This window comes from Passer domesticus, chromosome 5, assembly GCF_036417665.1.
Source record: "Passer domesticus isolate bPasDom1 chromosome 5, bPasDom1.hap1, whole genome shotgun sequence".
NCBI lineage: Eukaryota > Metazoa > Chordata > Aves > Passeriformes > Passeridae > Passer > Passer domesticus.
Genome location: NC_087478.1, coordinates 77,099,189 through 77,117,629, shown reverse-complemented (window position 1 = coordinate 77,117,629; position 18,441 = coordinate 77,099,189). Strand labels below are relative to the sequence as shown.

The 18,441-nt window shown below is 46.6% G+C and overlaps 2 protein-coding genes across 21 annotated transcripts in view; one reads left to right on the top strand and one right to left on the bottom strand.

Moving 5' to 3' along the window:
* The first annotated feature begins 100 nt into the window (after nucleotides 1-100).
* Nucleotides 101-13,482, top strand: RAD52 (RAD52 homolog, DNA repair protein). 4 transcript variants are annotated; one of them, XM_064421260.1, is made up of 14 exons: nucleotides 101-196; nucleotides 2,167-2,285; nucleotides 2,405-2,545; nucleotides 5,871-5,962; nucleotides 7,310-7,411; nucleotides 7,990-8,083; nucleotides 9,473-9,540; nucleotides 9,776-9,894; nucleotides 9,979-10,054; nucleotides 10,903-11,096; nucleotides 11,305-11,441; nucleotides 12,134-12,214; nucleotides 12,433-12,675; nucleotides 12,890-13,482. In XM_064421260.1, exons 4-14 carry the CDS (start codon nucleotides 5,873-5,875, stop codon nucleotides 12,946-12,948), a joined length of 1,263 nt encoding a protein of 420 aa, XP_064277330.1. In that variant the 5' UTR covers nucleotides 101-196; nucleotides 2,167-2,285; nucleotides 2,405-2,545; nucleotides 5,871-5,872; the 3' UTR covers nucleotides 12,949-13,482. The 4 variants fall into 4 exon arrangements, with proteins under 4 accessions (XP_064277330.1, XP_064277328.1, XP_064277329.1 ...); XM_064421258.1 differs by lacking the exon at nucleotides 2,405-2,545; XM_064421259.1 differs by lacking the exons at nucleotides 101-196; nucleotides 2,405-2,545 and adding an exon at nucleotides 398-609.
* A 2,141-nt stretch (nucleotides 13,483-15,623) lies between these two features.
* WNK1 (WNK lysine deficient protein kinase 1) overlaps nucleotides 15,624-18,441 on the bottom strand; it is a 98,282-nt gene continuing 95,464 nt past the window's right edge. For all 17 annotated transcript variants that reach the window (XM_064421224.1, XM_064421226.1, XM_064421225.1 and 14 more), the window contains one exon: nucleotides 15,624-18,339. In XM_064421224.1, the coding sequence (XP_064277294.1) occupies nucleotides 18,025-18,339 (315 nt within the window). In that variant the 3' untranslated portion in view covers nucleotides 15,624-18,024. The remainder of the gene's footprint in view (nucleotides 18,340-18,441) is intronic.

The following is an 18,441-nucleotide window of genomic DNA, read 5'->3' as shown; positions in this document are numbered from 1 at the left end:
AGACACGCGCAGGCCCCGCCCCCTCCCCCGGCGCGCGCGCTCGCTCGCCGGCCGCGCGGGGCTTCCCTCGGCCCCGCCCCCGGCGCGCGTCACCGCCCGCGCGCGCCCCCCCCCCACCCGGCGAAGTTTGGCCGCTCTCCGGCGCCGTAGCGGCCGCTCCGGGCGGGAAGTGCGAAGAGGCCGCGGCGGGGCTCAGGTACGGCAGGGCAGGGCCCGGGAACCCAACCGGGAACAGGGCACTGAACCCGGAACCGGGAACCGAACCGGGCACAGGGCACTAAACCCGGAACCGGGAATCGAACCCGGCACCGCGCACTAAACCCGGCACCGGGAATCGAACCCGGGCCTCCCCGGAGCGCCCCCCCCGCGGCGGGCCAGGGGCCGGCGTTCCCTGAGGGAGCCTCGGGCGGACAGCAAAGTGACCCCAGCAGGAATCCTCCCAAGCTGGGTTTGCTGTGGTTTATGTTTTTATATTATAATTCAGACCGGGCCGATATCCACTGAGGTCTCCATAACCTGAGCTTCCCTTTCTACTGTCTGTTTTAAATTAATTTCTGTCGGCTCATATGGTGCATGCTACAGTATCTAAGGCCTTCTGTCAAGCCCAAGGTATCCCCTCCAAAAAAAGAGATAATTCATTAATTTATACTTGTCTTGCTGGCTGAAAAGGCAGAAGGAGGGAAATCAATACAGGCTTGCCCACGCTTTAAGTACCCTGTCAATTTCAAGTGTAATTTTCCATTTAGCAATAAGCAAGTTGAATTTCCTCTGTTTTCTGGAGGAAGACAGAGCCTAGGAGCTTTAGGTTTTTCCTCCCAGCTTAATCAGTGTGCCCCCTTAACAGGGTCTGGCTGGCAGGGGTGTCCCCTGTGCCCGTGGTCACCGCGGGCTTGTGCTGCACAGCTCGGCATTTTACATCAATGGTGTGGTGATAAATCCACTCACAGGCTTTCAGAAAGAAGCACCCACGTAAATAATTGATGGTGTTTGAGTAATATTCCTGCCTGGTCTGATCTCCAGAGCAAGGTCTTTTTACTCTGCCTGCATGGATGTGAAACTCCTGGAAGAGCAGATGGTTCAATTTTGGTTTTGTGACTGGTTTTGTTACTGTTTCATACCTGGAGAAAAACCAGAATCAGAGTTGTTGCTCTTTTTCCTTCACTTCTACCCCTTGGTCACTGTTTATGGTTGAAAGGAATTTTTTTTTTAATAATACCAAACAGATTATTTGTGCAGGAGTACCAGTCAATCCCTTTAATTAAATATTTCTTATGCAGGTAGTGAGTAAATGCAGAGGAATTAAGCAATGTGAGAAATGAATGAGGATTTATATTCTTGGAAAGCAAATGTATTTCAATTTTAGAACTGTTTGGAATGACCTGTCTCCTAGGATGCTGTTGGTGCATTTTTAACTAATTAAACTTTTTTGGACCCTTTGGAATGCAAAAATTACAATGGGCCAAAATTACACAGCAAAGGGGTAGCTGACACACACCACTGCTATTACAGAACATGTTTGAAGGCATGACCAGCAAAATTTGACAAATATGCAGGCTAAAACACAGCAAACACAGCTAGACTAAGCAGTTTGGGCTGGATTTGTAATTATTGGGAAAGCAGGCCCCTAAACAGCTTCCAGCAGGTGCTCAGTGAACTTGTGGCAGCTCTGTAAAGGCAAACAGCAACAGCAAACAGCACAGTGAGTAAGGAGGGGAATTTCTCATCCTGTGTCCCAAAAAATGCAGGAATTGACCAGGTGAACTTTGTTTCACATGTTAGGTGTATCCAAATATTCTTAAATAGCAACACACCCCCACAAATGCACCATTACTCTTCCAAAATTGTATAAAAGGAAGAAAAGAGTTTTCCCCTGTGTTCATTAAGATGTTGAGAAAGTGGGACCAGAAATAGTGTTTTCTGTTCAGGGCAGGGAGGATCAGGATCCTAAACATGCCAAGAATAATAATAAATAATAATAAAATAGTTCAGTTGTGCTTTTGGAGCCACACAGATTCCAGTGGGTAAGTGGGACTGCACGGAGGTGCTGGAACTGAGCAGGAATTGTCACAGTGCTGCTTGTGTGCCTTGAAAACAAACCTGTTTAAACCACTGCAGGGAGCTCAAGCATGCCATCTGACACCTTATTTTTTTTTCCTCTTGTTACAGAATGTGGCCTGAATGAGTGAGGGGCATGCAGAAGGCTCTGTCAGCACCTGAGGCCAGCTGGGTGTGCAGCAGACACTCAGCCTCCTGAGCTGCCCCTGAATTTCCATGTTTATCTAGCAGTGAGTACATTTTCCTCCTGTTGAAGTTCACAGGACATTACCTTGCTTTTTCTCAAGTCATCAAGGTTGTTTACCTAGAGATATCAGAAATGAAAACTGGGGAGTTCTGTTGTGTGCAGCTTATCCAGGAGCAATTGCATCATCTCTTTTCCCCTCCTTTAAACTGTGGAGTGGCACAGGCCTGCCTGGATCAGGAACATCTGCCCCACTATACTTGAAAGAGGTACCTCAGCTCTGTGTCAAAGCACCTTGGATAGCAGGTAAATCAGCTTTTAAAATAGTTTATGGTTCTCAGAGGAAAGAAAACTCCACAGAAATATAAAACTGCAAAGTTTTTTGGATGTTTTCTTAGAGTAATACTTTAAGTAAGTATGTGGCATTATCTTTAGTGCTTGCTAAATCCCACTTGCTGCCTCTGTAACTGTTTGCTCTTGCTGGGCTCAGTGGAATTGCATTTATTGAAAGAATGTGGAAGATTTTTACTCAGCCTCTCTGTGAAGGAAGCTTACCAGGCAGAGAGGGCAAGGATGCTGGGATTAATTCCTTGGAACAGCCCTGTTCCAGCTGAGCATTGCCCAAGCTGGGGTGCTTGCACAACGCATGGTATGCAAACTATTCTGAAGTGATGCAAAACTGCCTGCTCCCACCTCACAGGTGAGGAAAACTGGGAACTGGCACTCCTACCTCAGGATTGGAGCATGGTTCAAAAACCTGGTTTGTCAAGGCAGAGTGGAGCTGATAGGAAAATACATGAATTAATAAATAAATTTGTGGGGGTAATGGACAGTGGCAGGTGAAGGTGTTGCTGCTGTAGCCCCACAGTGGTAGACACACTTGAACAGATTAAGTTCAGGATTAGCAGTTCTGGAAGACTGGTTTATTTCCTGCACAGGAATTTGTGTTACACACACATTTGTCTCAGCAGTGCCCAATTTCACCACCATGCAAATATACCTACTTGTAGAGTGCTGTTTAAAATTACCATTTCATAGCCAATTTCCCAAAACAGAGATTGGTTTTTCTGGATTGTTTTTTCTGATTATGTACCTAATGTGTTCAAATTTTGAAAGACAAGATCAAAACAGGTAGTAGTAAAAGCTGTTAAGTTTCTTTACCTGTTCTAGTGTGTCAAGGCAATATTTTGAAGCACAGTGCTGCACCTCTAGTCTTATGTGGACTCCTTCTCAGTAACAATAAAATTTCCTGAGAACACTAGCAGCTAAACTCGAAAGATTTCCCTGTAAATAATAAATAATTATTCCATTGCCACAGAGATAGTAAATTATAATTCCTTGGTGCCTTTAACCTGATAAAGTGCTTGTATCATCCTGCATATTCAAACACATATTTGAACTTTAATTTTTAGTCTTTCTGGTTTAAAAATAGGGCATATTTGAACACTGATTAATGAGGCAGGCAGCCTCCTACCACAGCCCTGGCCTCAGAGGGTGTCTGAGGCTCTTGAGCACTGCAGTGAATAGCTTATTCTCTACTTCAGCATTAATGTTTCATGTGGGTTAAAATGTTGTGGGGAGAGGGCAGGGTAGGGAGGAAACAACATTCCAATGAGGAATGGCAGCACCTTGCCTTCCCTGACTCCAGCACCAAGATAGATTTATAGCTCTACATAGACAATTAACTTCTCTCTCTTCCCAGCTCCTACTCTAACAATATTTTATATTGTCATTATCTTATTGCAAAACTTCCATACCTTCTCAGTGATGGCTCACGGGCAGCTCCTCACAACACTGACTCTTTCCTCCTCACCACACAGCCAACAAACTCCAGCTAACCCACTCTTTTCTAGCACTCATCCTTATTGGATATAGCTGTGGCCTATTAAGGACAGCCCTGTTCCTAATCTTTGGTAATTAGTACAGCTGCAGCTCCTCAGGGGTGAGATTGCCTTCTGCACCATCTCTATTCTCTTACATTCTGTCCCCCCACATTGTACCCAAGTTCTGTCACTCAGAAATGCTCAGACAATTTGAGACACAGGGCTTTGCTGTGCTGCACTTCCCCAGCTGCAAAACCCCCACATTGCTCTGATGGAGGGTTTGGTTCAAACAAGGCTCACAGCTGGAGCTGCTCCTGCAGGTACAGCCTGAAACTGAACTGGCATCTTGTGTCTCTTCACTCAGACTGGATTCACACATAATTTGAACACAAACCACTGGCAACTAAATTTAGACTGGTAGTGGTGCACACCATATAAAAGCTTGAAGGACTTTAACTAGAACCAGTATGAAGCAATTTTGCATCAAAATGCCACCCACCTACTTTGCATAAATTGGTCATAGTGTTTGTAGGCAAGTGACATTTCAGTCATTGTTTCTTCCCAAGGGCTCAGAGTGATTAAGATCTGATTGAGGCAGCTTGGGGGTGTGAGTGGAGGCAACAGTATTGTTCAAATTTCAGTTCCCTTGGCCACACACACTATTTATGTCTCTCTAATTGTCTCCCTCCCCATGCAGTGAACTCTTTGCTGAGCAGAGGAAATAGCCTGCTTAAATCACAAGTGTTTCTCCTGATAATGTTGCTTTCCATTTGCTCTTTTCCAAAGCCAAGTGTGTTTACAAATTGCTGCTAACTTCTGATGGAAAATGCATTCATGTGTATGAACACTGCACAATTACACAAGTTTGGGACCAGAGAGGAATAATTCTAGCCAACCAAAATTAAGGAGAATTTTAGCTACACTTGGCATAATTGCCAGTGCTCACATTTGCCAAGGAAACAACCAGTATCCCTTTTCAGAAAATTGTTTGCCAAGTCCTCAATGAACTTTGGATTTTTTGTTTAGAGACTGGAAAAACAACTTATTTTAAAAAGTGCCACACCTGGAATGTATTAACAAAGCAGAGTGCTAGCCAGGTGCTGAATGACTGGCAAATCATGCTACCTGATGAGGATTTTAGGCTTTCTCAAACTGCTTTGACATCTCCAGCTCTCTTGTATGTCTGATTTTGTCCTGTATTTGTATTGCCTGCAAAAGTCTGAGTGCTGGGCTATCAGTTGTGCTCAGCTTTAGTGCAAATAAAATATTATCTCTGTGGGTTATTTGGGTGTGCTGCTACAGCCCCTGGCACAGCTGGATCCACAATCTCCCCATCCCACTGCTCCAGAGCAGGGGGGAGTGGCCGTGCAGTGCTGGGAAGTGCTGGATACTGGCTTAGAAAAGGGTGCCATCTACTGAGTTATCGGTACCACTTCTTGCAGTTCTGACAGGCTCTGTGGCTCTCAGCTCTGCCTGGCTGGTTAACGTGGCACCATGTAGCAGCAGGCAGAGTGATTACAGTCAAAACTGCAATCCAAAATAAAACTGACAAGGCAGGGTAGAGCTGAGTAACGTTTTAGAAATGAATATTAAAACTGGTCCAGGAAGACAGTGCTGAAGAATCTGAAAGAGGGAATTCTTTTTCCTTACCTGGCATGGTACAGCACCTTCACATTTACCTAAAAGGAAAAAAAACCACATTTATAATTTTTTTACCAGAATGATATTTAGAATAAGCTTTTTGCCATGTCTTCCTGTGGACTGTCAGTTCTGTCCTCTTCATTCATTATATTTTCTCTCATCCCTAGGGATGCCTGAGAGCCAGGGGAAGGACAGTGAGAGCTACAGCAGCAGCAGCAGCAGCTCCAACACTGGGGACCCAGTGGCTTCCTTTGGACAGGTCGGTTCCCTTAGCCCCAGAGGAAATGCAAGTTGCATGCCCACACCACTGGAAATCTGCTCTGCATGTTTATTCCTTCTAAACTTGGGTACAGTAAGGCTGGAATCATGCTGCACCCTACTGTACTTCACATTTTTTTCTCTGCAGTAGTCTTGGCATGCCTTGAGTTGTAATAAATTGGTCTGGATTCTTCTCCAAAGGTTTTTACATCTTGTACCTTAAAAGGGAGTCTCATTTTATTCTCTCTTATTCCCAGATGGCCTGAGTCATGCTGACACATATTCTCAGTGCAGGTTCAGAGAAGCCAACTGCTTTCAGCTATTAAAAAATTATTTTGAAACATTGTAAAATAATTTGAAAAATGAAAACTGTATCTGGACTGAGCAGAGCTTTTGGTGGTGAATTCTCTTCTCCATGATAGGCATTTCTACATACTTCCTGAATGTGGCACAAGCTTGAGTATTTTCCCTTTTTCCTTATGTTTTTTTTTGGTTACAGAAAAAGATAAAATTTTTACTGTTAAGTTTAAATACAACTAAATACAAATTCGGGCAGTTTGGCAGGAGTTGGAATTTATATGGCGCACACACACACTAAAAGATTCTGATTCTGCTGAATTGTTTGAGCAGCCAGTAGGAGCATACACAATATTTATGATTTAAGTGGTGAAACCTCTGTTCTGTCCCACTTCAGGCCATAACAACACGAGCTTTTTAGTTCTCAAATCCTTAAACAAACATTCAGGCTTCATTTTGTAAATTGGATTTCTACTAAGACAAACCTGAACTTACAACACTTGAGGCTTCCGTGATGCTGGTGTTCTCCAATGACACCAGTGGGGTTGGAGTTATCCAAATAAATTGGATAACTCTAGAAATTCCTATTCTGACTGCTTTCCTGAGCTGCTGTGCTCCCTGCTGCCCTGATGACACGTGGCAGTGGAGTATGGTTCATCTTCAGTTCTGTTGGAGTCCTTAAATACAATTTTCTTGTTGGTCACAGAGATACTATGTTTTGGTTTTGAGCAGTAATATAGAAATTTATATGTGTGTTTGTGGTTAGGATTATAAATGAAAAATAATTGCTGCAGCTCAGTAATTAATGCCTGTATCTGTCAAGAGTAAGTTGAAAAAAGAACAGCCTAATGTACGTAAGCACCCTGAGGTGTTACACCCAGTTTCAGAAAGTGGCTGATGCACACGTTGGGAGGCCTGGGATACAGCAGTGCCATCAGAGGGGGGGAAGCTGAGGCAGGCAGGGTGGGTGAGGTGTGTGTTGTGCCATCAGAGGGGGGGAAGCTGAGGCAGGCAGGGTGGGTGAGGTGTGTGTTGTGCTCTCTCTGCCCAGTACCAATACACAGCCAGCGAGCACCGAGCCATTCAGCACGCGCTGCGGCAGAGGCTGGGCCCAGACTACATCAGCAGCCGGCAGGCAGGAGGAGGCCAAAAGGTAGGGACAAACATCAAGTTTCCACTCAATTTCTCCCAGGAAAACTAGGGTTTAAGTTGTTACAGTATTCCTTTTTTTTTTTAAGTGAATTTCCCTCTAGTAGTTTAACATGCAGATATGAATGCAAAGTGAGCAGCGCATAAGTTCTGGCTTTTATTGAGCCACAGATTTTCCTTTTACACTTAAAAATAGACTCAATTTTTCAGTGCTTCTTCCCTTACAAAGGAATATTTATCTACTTGTGCAACACTGAGGTGTTTTCCCTATTTTTTCCCAGACTTGGATTATATGAAACATTATATAACAGTGACTCTATTTACCATCTTTAGTGCCCATTCTGCCTTCTGTTGATTAAGTCATATTTATTGTTATATTAATCCCCACCACATTTGCTGGAATAGTGCACCTGAAGCTGCACCATCAGCCTCTTATTCATATTATGTGAACCTTGAATTTAGCTGGGTTTCCTCAGTGTAAGATGGTATGTGTAATCCCTGGTAAAAATAAAGTGTGCAGAGATGTGTGCACAAGGCTATGTATTTATAAATATATTTATTTGTACGTGCTCTTCTTTTCAGGTCTGTTACATTGAGGGTCACAAGGTCATCAGTCTGGCCAATGAAATGTTTGGCTTCAATGGCTGGGCTCACTCAGTCACTCAGCAGAATGTTGGTAAGGGTCTCCTGGGGGAAAAGAAGTCTTTGCTCCCTCTTGTTTCACTGTGAAGGAAAATTCTCTCAGATAAGGGCCAGGGTTTCCATCACAGAATGACAGAACATGGTTGGAAGGGACCCACAGGGATCACTGAGTCCAGCTCCTGGCCCTGTGCAGGACACCCCAAGAGTCACACCATGTTGTCCAAATGCTCCTTGAGCCCTGGCAGGCTGTGCTGTGCCCACTGCCCTGGGGAGCTGTTCCAGTGCCCGGCCACCCTCTGGGGAAAAAACTTTTCCTGATACCCAACCCAAACCTGGCACAGCTTCAGGCCATTCCCTCGGGTCTGTCACTGCCACCACAGAGAGGAGATCAGTGCCTGCCCCTCTCTTCCCCTCACAAGGAAGTGTAACTGCACTGAGGTCTCCCCTCAGCCTCCTCCAGGCTGAACAGACCAAGTGCCCTCAGCTGCTACAACTTCAGCACTTCAAAGCAGCTGGGCAGAGGCATGAGCAACTTCCAGGTGTCTAACAGTTAGTAAAAATGAGAGAAATTGAATAATAATGGAGCTTCTGTTTTCATTTTAGAGCTGTCACAGTCATTATTCTGAGTGTGTTTATGATTATTCTTGAGCTATTCTAATCAAGTCTCTGATCTCTGTGGGTACACTCAGTCAAGAGTAATTACAATTAAACTATTTAACACTCAGCAGTCCTAAGCCAACTTGCATACTCACCTGCAACTTTTAGACTCCAACCAGTTGATATTCTCAGTTAATATTTCCCTAATCTTTAGGGACCCTTCTTTTTCTGCAGATTTCTCTTCTAGCAGATTTTTTTTTTCTGCAGATTCCTCTTCTAGATTTCTCTTCTACCTAGTACTGAGGTTTTTGCAACAGAAAACTTTTCAATTATAGCATGTTCAGGCGATCTTAAAGCTTCAGCCTCTTCCATGCTGATAGCTGAAAATGTGCCTGCCAGAGGAGTGTTGTCCTTGTTTGCAGATCTGCTGTCCTTATGCTGAAGACTGGTTGTTGAAGTAGGTCAAAGCAGCAGCTTAAATTACCTTCTTCCTTCTCCCCCACCTTCAGAAATCTTTTCTTAACTCAGGCTGGTAAATTCTAGAAATAGAACAAGTTACTTCATTGCTTTCCATCTATTCTGCACCACGGTTTTCTTTCCCCCTTTTCAGTCAAGAAAGGACTGACAAACTTCTACCTTTCTCAGATAATGCCATAACTAGTCATTCCTTAGAAATTCAGGCTTTTTGTCCAGGATAAAACCTTGTGCAAGTTATTTGCAAACTGCAAACTTCTACTAGATCATAAGAAAGAAATTACATTCATAGACAGCAGTTGCTTTTCCACTATTGATTTTATACATTAACACTTAAAATCTCTCCTTCCAGACTTTGTTGACCTCAACAATGGCAGGTTCTACGTGGGTGTCTGTGCTTTTGTGAAAGTTCAGCTTAAGGTAAATGGTTTTTTTTTGTTGGCTGACTGTAGCTGAGCAATTGCCTGGAGCTGTGAATGGAAGTCCTTGCATGGGTCAGAGCACAGTCCTCGGGTACTGCCCTGCACTGGGGAACCTGCTGGTGTCCCAAACATTGACCTTGCCATGGAACAAACAGCCAAGAGAAGTACCCAGGCTTGGGAAAGCACAGCACCTGCGTGTATAAAACCCTCTTGTATCTGAAATTGCACTGCAGGATGGGTCATACCATGAGGATGTGGGCTATGGCGTCAGTGAAGGCCTGAAGTCTAAAGCCTTATCCTTAGAAAAGGCAAGAAAGGAGGCAGTAACAGATGGACTGAAGAGAGCACTCAAGTAAGTGAAGATCAGCACCTGCCCATTTTCACAAGTTCTGTGGGATGAAGGTTTTCAGTCTCAGTGAGCCCTCTTGTTTCTCAGGTGCTTTGGGAATGCTCTTGGGAACTGCATCCTGGACAAGGACTACCTGCGCGCCGTGAACAAGCTTCCCCGGCAGGTGCAGCACAGGGCTGCCAGAGCCCCACTGCCCCTGCTGCTGCAGCCACAGAGCTGCCAGTGCTGCCAGCAGTGCATCCCCTTCCTGAGGCTTCCTGAGGCCAGCAGCCTTCCCAGCCAACAGCTCACACACACACGAGGCAGGGTGTGCCTGAAGTGGCACCTCGGGAACCACCATGGATCCTGCTGTGCACCAGCTGGGGGCAGGAGGCTTCTGGGCAGTGACCTGCCTTGTGCAAGGAGGGAAAATGAAGCCTTCTGCAGCTGCTGATAGCAAAGCTGTCTTCAATCACAGCAGGACTTGCCAAGCTCTGCTAGAGGCCTAGAGCCTGTCAAGCACTGTAGGAGCAGATCCAAAGTGGCACCTCACACAGTAAAGATGGCCCAGGTCTCTGGTTTGCCAGGGTCATCGTCTATTAGAGGCACTGCCACAAACTTGTAAGGTGACAGAGCCAAAACATCCCATCCTTAATAAACAGGAATGGTGTACCTTCCTCAGAACTCAGTAAGGGTTGGCCTCGCCCTTTAGCACAAGCAGGAAAATGGACTGGTAAAACAAACTCACTCAGTAACAGCCTTGTGAGGCTGTGAGAAGCTGTGAAATCCTGTTCTCGTTTGCAGAGCAGTGTGGGGAGACCTTACCATCTGCCCTGCAGCACTGAACAATTAAACCAACACAAAGTCACAGGAATTCAATGATTAACTGACTGAACTGGGTACTGAAAGAGCATTTCAGGTTTCTAACTTACTGTTCAGCTTCGAGCAAACAAAATAGATTTTTAACCAGTGCTTATTTCATTAAGTTGGTGATAGAAATTTCTGAACCTTTTATTTTTTCTCCTTGACCAGGTACCCCCTGAGTTAGACTTGGTCAAAGCTAAAATGCAGGACTATGAGCCTGAAATAGAGCAAGCAAGATACAGCAGCTATGTGGAAAGGCAGAGTGCAGCAGGGAGACAGCACTGTGAGGTGACACCTGGCTGTAAGCCTGGCCAGACAGAGGCTGCTGTGACAGCAGACCAGAAACAGCCCAATGCTCCCAGGTGAGACTGCTGTTACAAATAAATGTATTTTTTAAGCTGTACTAGAAGTTACTGGACCTTTTAAAACATGTAGAGAGCTCAATTCCAAAGTGCCATAAAGCACCAGTTCAGTGGATTTTCTTTACTGTTATTTCTTAATGATTTTTTTTCTTCACAAAATGTAATTGCTGAGGCCTGTTTAACCTTGTGTTTGTGGGTGGGAGAACAGAAGCACAGACTCCCTGGCCATGGAGTGTGATGCCACCTACCAGAGGAAGCTGCGCCAGAAGCGGCTGCAGCAGCAGTTCCGGGAGCAGATGCAGAAGAAGCAGCAGGTCCCAGGAGTCACTCCCAGCAGCAAACAGGGTGAGGAGTGGCATTCCAACCTGGCTCTTTCCATGAGAGCTGCTGGCAGGCACAGGCTACCCGCAGTACAGGAGCCTGGCCAGCTTCATGTGCTGTTGTGCTGTGCCATCAACACACCTTTGTGGCCAAAGGCAGGAGCATTATCATATGTTCCCCCTCTGTGTTCCAAAAGTGTCAGGAATGTCAGCTCTAAACCTGCATCATTACATCTGCAACTTTCCAGCCACCCTAAAGCAGTTGCTGCCAGCACCATTAACCTGCTGCATCCAAGCTGAGGCTGCAGCACCTGGCTGAGGAAGCTGCCAGCAAACACACATTGCCCGAGCTACTGATACACTGCCCTTGGCTCACAGGGAAGCCTGGGGCCTTGTGGTAGCAGGAACATGGTGCTGGACAGGCTAAGAACCACATTAAAGGAGCAGGAACATGGTGATGGACAGGCTAAGAACAACATTAAAGTAGGAGGAACATGGTGCTGGACAGGCTAAAAACCACACTGAAGCAGCACAGCTGCTCATCAGATATCAGGTACAGAATGTTACCACGTTCAGCTTCCAAGCCTTAGCCTGCTCTAGGACAAAAGAGGTACCTGGTGGTAGTGCTGGCTGTCATTGCAGACTTGTGCTCTGCTAAGGAGGCAAAGGGTGTGTCTGTATTTTTAATTAATCTCTTCCTGTGTTGCCTCCTTGCAGCAAAATCCGATGCTCCTGCGAAGCACAGCACTCCAGCAGAAGTGCAACAGGAGCTGGCCATAGAAGAGGAGTTCTTTGCAGGTCAGCCAAAGAGTGATGAGTAATAAAGTGTTAAATCATTGGCATTTAAACCAGGTTAATTCAGAGTACAGTGTAAGAAGAATTGGAGAGCACTGACATGAGAGATGCTTTACAGTTTAAATTTTATAGTGGTCACTGCTTGTAGGAAAAGAACTTGGAGCTACTGCCATTCCTGCAGTACACTCCTGTGTCATGGATGCCCTTCTCGTTCCTTCCAGATGATCCTGAACTTTGGGACATTTCCTTGGAGAGCACTGACCTGAAGGTAACAGGTGCCAAGACATCAGAGCCCTGCCCAGCTGCACAGCAGGCTCCCGAGACCCCCCGTGGCCATCGGGCGATGAGCGCGCGCTGCAGGACACCCCACAGGGGCTCCCAGCTCAGAGCTGCTGCCAGGCTGGCTCAGCTGCAGCCCCCTGCTGCAGCCCCCAGCACCAGCTGTGCCCACCAGCACAGCCCAGGTAGGTGCTGCCACGAGTGACTGAGCTCTGGCTTCACGGGGCTCGTGGGAGATTGGGAAACATTCCTTTCTTTTGGACCTGGCTGCAGAAGCTGGGACAGTGCTCTTGGAAAACTGCTTTTTCCATCCTACTGTCCTATCAAGGAACAGCTGGAATTGAGGAACATACTTAGAGGCAGAAAAAATGTCCATTTTTCACTTTCTCCCTGTGGCAGGGTGCAGCCCCCTCAGGAGAAGTCAGAGCTTGAAGAAAAGGAGACTGGAACCTACGTGAGGCACCCAGTGGGATCTGTGCCTCTCTCATGGATTACATCACAAGGCTGCAGCTGGCTTTCCAAATTGTGTCACATGGACTCTGCTGTACATTATAGTGAAGCAACAGAGAAGAACTTCATGTACTCTCAGGTTTTTATGTATTTCAGATGCCTTTTTCTATAACCACGCCATTATTTGTGCTTCTGCAGCACCAGACTTGTGGCCATATTACAAGTGTGTGTTACCTGTAAATTGCCTTAAGGCAGGAACAGAATGGATTGTTAAAAATGAGATGCAGTTCACAGCTTGTCTCTCCCTCAGTGCTGCATTCCAGCACAGAGGGGAGAGATTTTCATACAAGGGGCAGCAGGGGGGTTGTGGCCAGGGGACAGGAGCTGTGGCTGCACACCCGGCCAGGGGTGACACTGGCACGTCTGAGGTGCAGCACCTCCAGCTGTGCCTGTTTGGAACACGAATGGGAGCTGCACTGCTGTTTTTAAATAAGCTTTCAACCCCTTTCAATACAGAAATAAACATTAATTTAAAAAGCAAACGCCGCTGGGAGCTGTTTGTGCCCCTCTGCCCTGCACAGCCAGACAGGAATCTCACAGGGGTTCAGAGGTGACAGCAAAGCCAGAGCTGCTGGGGCCGTCCAATTAGCGGGCCAAAGGAAGAACCTGTAAGCAGTGTTGGAAGAACACTCCCTTACCCATTCCGAGCAGCTCCGTGCAGGAAAGGGAGGAGCTCTGCTGGGCTGGCCGGCTCTGCCCCGTGCAGTGCAGCCGCAGTTCCAGGCACCGCCACGGCAGGGCTCAGCCCTGGGCAGGAGTGCTGGCACCGTCCCCAGGTGGGGGGAGCCCAGTGCTGGAGGCGAAGAGAATGATGCCACATGACTGGAAGTTAGAGCTGAACCAGGAAAATTTACACAAACTTTACACAAACTCTGGGATTAGTCCAACCCCTGAAATCAGTTTCAGGTTTCAAACAGGACCTACTCCCGTGGTTTGCCTCACTGCTCTAACTGTAAAAACATTTGGAATAGTCAGCATTTATTCCTCTTCCTCCTTCTCTGCCTTCATCACTTAACCAGTCCTTTCCCCTTAAGAGATCCTTTACTATCCTCTTACCTCCAGAACAGGACAAAGGACAGGAATTGACTTCAGTGAGGAAAGACAGGACGAGCTGTAATTAACAGTTACAGATTACATCTAGGAAACAGTTCCACATGTCACCGTACTTGTTTCTGGCCAGTTCAGTGCTGCCTTCAGAGCAGCCCAGGGAAGAAGCACATTCCACATGTTTGAGTCATGCCCTCGCTGTTGAAACCATATACCTGCTAGGAAGGGAGCACGCAGACCTTCAAATCACTGAATTCAAAGCTGTTCCAAACTTCTGCAATGAAAAAAATTCAAAAGTCTGTAACAAAAATGTAACGGCCTCAGCTTCCTTGGCTCTGGAAACAGTGCTAATACAGCCGTGCCTCCTCTGCCAGTCACTGCAAGGAGTCTCTCGGGATTGGTCCCTTTGAAAAGGGCAGGAAAACTTCTACTGGGAGCTTTTTTTGCCCTTCGAGGCTTGCGCAGCATGACTCATAACAGAAGCTGTTCTTAAAATGGAAAGAAATGCAGCAGCAATTAGTGTTTAGAAATACCAAATTTCTTCTTGTGAGAAACTACGCTCACTTTTAAAATTTCAAAAGTTTATTGAAACTCAACAAAAATACAGCAAAGGACTGAATAAAGAAAAATGACAGCCCAGGGAGTCTCAGTGACCAGCGGCCACGTGCTCTCCTGCAAAATGGCTGCTGTGCCTTTTATAGCCTTAGCCCATCCCAAAGCTTTGTCAGTCAGCTCCTTCTCTGCCATCCATCAGTGGAGATCACTCTCTCACATCCCAGCTGGAGGTCAGCTGCTGTCATGTTCTGCCTCCTGGTAATCATCTTACCCTTCCCAAATGCCCCCACTGCTGAGCCTGTTACAAGGGGGAGGGAAAAGAGGACTATGGGAGGACATATTACAATAACATCACTTTTTACATCTTAACACACACATAATATCCATCTCTTCAATTGTGAGAGCCAACCATCACATTGTAGTGTATGGTGATCTTATTGTAATAATCCATCCAGCCCCGAGGAGCAGGCAGGGGGGCACAGAAGGGTCAGGAAGGGCCCTCAGGACACCCTGCTCATCCCTCAGTGCCAAAAGCAAGCACAGCACCCGCCCTGACACACCCTCCCTCAACCTCTGCTGCCACAGCTGCGTGCATTTGGCAGCCTGGTGACAGTCTCGGCCACAAAAGCAGTGACAGCTGATCCGTTGTCCTCCCTCAGGCCACTGCCCTTCTCAAGATCCATTTGGAATTACTCTTTGCAGTACCTTGTTTTGGAGTATCCTGTTAAAGGCCAAAGGCTCGTGACTGGTCACTGCCTTCCAGCAGTTCTCATTAAATTTGGTTTCTTGTATTTCCTGTAACAAACTGGTAAAGTGGGTAACAGTTACATCACTGCAGGACCAGGACAGAGGGGCTGGAACCTGATGTTCCACAAGAAAACCCACAGCTCAACCAAAGCAGGTTGGGTTTATTTGAATGGCTTCATTCCATATTCTACAAAGGTAACAAACTGCAGCACGGGGCACAGTCATATGAGAAGGGTTCAGTGCAAAACACAACTAACTACGGCCAGGGAAGCCCAAAGTTTCAATTAATTTTATTTTTTTTATTTTTATTTTTTTACAGTGTACATTGTTAAATAATGTAAAGAAAACGCTTGTAATTCAGAAACAGATTTTATGTGGAAAAAGATACTCAAAGTGTAATATTAAACAAAATAATTTAACAGTTCAGTAGCATTAGTTTATTCCTCTAGACTTCAGTTATTCATCCACAGGAGGAGAGGGAGGGAGAAAAAAAAAATCAATGGTAAATAAAACCAGTTCTTGCATAACATTAAGTGAAAAAACGACCTCAAACTTATTAGATCAAATTTAAATAACCATGTGCTGCATCCAGCTGACCAGTTCCTCTGCCACGAGTATTGCCCTTTCCTCATTACTGCCTCAGCTCTGTCCTGGTCCTGTTTCCCTGGGCGTGTGCTCAAGAGCCTCCCCCTGCATCCACATCCATCCTTCCAGAGGTTCCCTCCTGGCCTGAGCCCGCTGCTCCCCCTGGAGCTCCCCTGTCCCACAGCAGCTCCGTGCTCCTCTGCAGCCAGAGCTGCTGCCGAGCGAGGCACAGGAACGGAAAGCATCTCGCCTGTTTCTTCGGGAAAACGAAAGCATGACAACGTCTGCAGACACAAAACTCCCTATTAAGGAGCAGCAGGGAACAGCGCTCAGGCATGGAAACAAACGTGGACAAGTAACACCCCTGTGGTGCACCAGCCTCCAGGACACCATGACCTCCTCCCAAGCTACACCCTCATCCATCACAGCTTCCTGCAGCACTACATAAATACTGGCTGGTATTATTCTGACTTGGAAAAGGAAACCAGTATTTCTTAAACAGAAAAAGGGAGAATGACCAAAGCAGAAGATACAGTACAGGTACTAAGAGGTGACAAGTGACAGACAGTGACAGTCCTGGTACCAGCTTGAAATTTGTTAAGAGTGAACAAAATTGTAAATCCTCCAAGTAAGACAGAGGAAACTTCTTGATGCCGGCTGCTTCAAGTACATCCATTGCCGGCAATGGACGTTGCACCAGGACAGTCTGTTCCTGGCTCAAATGAATTTTACCAAAAATAAAAGGTAAGAAAAGCAATCCCAGCAGACAAGCCCGAGCCAACGAGCAATGGCACCTCTCCCTCAAGTCACATCCTGACCAAACATCTTTACCACTTCACAGCTGGAGTCAAACTGCATCTTCAGTTGGGCCTTTCCCAAAGACACACGTTCTCCCCGTCCTCTCTCCGTTTCTGACCCAGCCCTCCTGCCTCCAGAGCCAATATTGGTTAGGTCTCGTTGTAGCTTCACCTGCACCCCTCCGTCCCAGCCCACCTGGCCCCTGTCACCCCACACGTTCAGCTCTGCCCACCTGGATCAGTTTCCCACACGCAGAACTCGCCCCGCAGCCTCGGTGACCTCCCCTCCACCTCCTGCTCCAACGTCCCGGGCGCTGGGCACCAACATCCTGCCCTCACCTGCCCTCTGCCCTGGGCTCTGCTGGGAAGACGACGCTAAACTGCAGAAGCAAGAGAAGTCCAAGGCACTAAAATATCCAGCAAGCATACTGGGAGAACAGACAAGTATTCAAGTACATTAATTTATACAATTTTACATTCACATTTATTTATCTAATACAATGAAAATACAAAGGAAAAAGTTAAAGTGTCTCCAATAAGTATAAGGATATAGCTAGCTTTTTTTCCCATTTTTTCTTTTTAACTTTTTTAACCCTCTATATTCCACTCATTTTTAAACTACTGTTGTCCAACAACATTTATATAATCACAGTGTTTCCACATCAAAACTGATGGTAAGTACATGTCCGCAGGGAACTTTAAAAATTTTTTTAACAATTTAAATTGCTCTAATGCTGCAGTCAAAGCTGTTAATATCTTACTTAAAGCAGTAATGACCTATCAAGCACGGGCTGCACCACAAGTCCATTCGTGTGCCCCATCATTTCAGAGCCAGATACTATTGACTGGGGACAGGGAGAGGAGGGGAATTTGGACAGCTTTTTCTGGATCTTGGTTCTTCAGGAAGAGGCGAGAAGCATGCTAAAGCCTCATGCTAGGGTTCAGCTCTCCCACCTCCACACGTGTGGATTCAGCCTCCAACCAGAAATATTTAACAGCAAGACTGTATGAACTGACCCCCTGGCTTCTGCTCACAGCTCTCGCTCCACACGAGAGCCGCCCCCCTCGGTGGAAAGCACTGTCCCATCACAAGGATGCTGATCATCCTCCTCCCCCTTCCACGTGTGTGGGGAAACTCCCGCTACAGAGAGTTGACAGCAATGGTTGCAAAAGAGAAATTCATTCCCAGTCTGGCAAGCTACCAGTTCATTGCAGCACTAGTAGTGATACAGGGCCCCATCTCCCTCCCCACGTCCTGTCCCGAGGTGTAGCCAGCAGGGTCTCTGGGCACGGCTAAGTGGTCCGCAGGTTGGAGCCTGGAGGGTTGCTGACAGACTTTTGCAAATTGCTGATGTTGAAGCTTTGCAAAGAGGTGGCCCCCACGGGCTGGAACTGGCCGAGCTGTGGTGGTGCTGGCCCCCCTGCCCCGCTCCAGGGCGGGGGGAAGGAGGCGGCTGGGTAACCGTACTGCTGCGGGGGGCACATGGCCTTGCTGAAGGGACCTAAAGAGGTAGCTGATGCTGCAGGGATGGGTGTAGCACCCAGGGAAGATGTCATAGAGATACAGAGCTGACCTGGTGCCGAGAATTTTCTTGCCATTCCAGGGCCCTGAAAGGTAATCCAACAACCAATAGAACTTTAACTGTGTGACTTTAAAAACCACCAGTCCACCCCTTGGTCTACAATCTGCTCCCAGTGGGTATTTGTCCC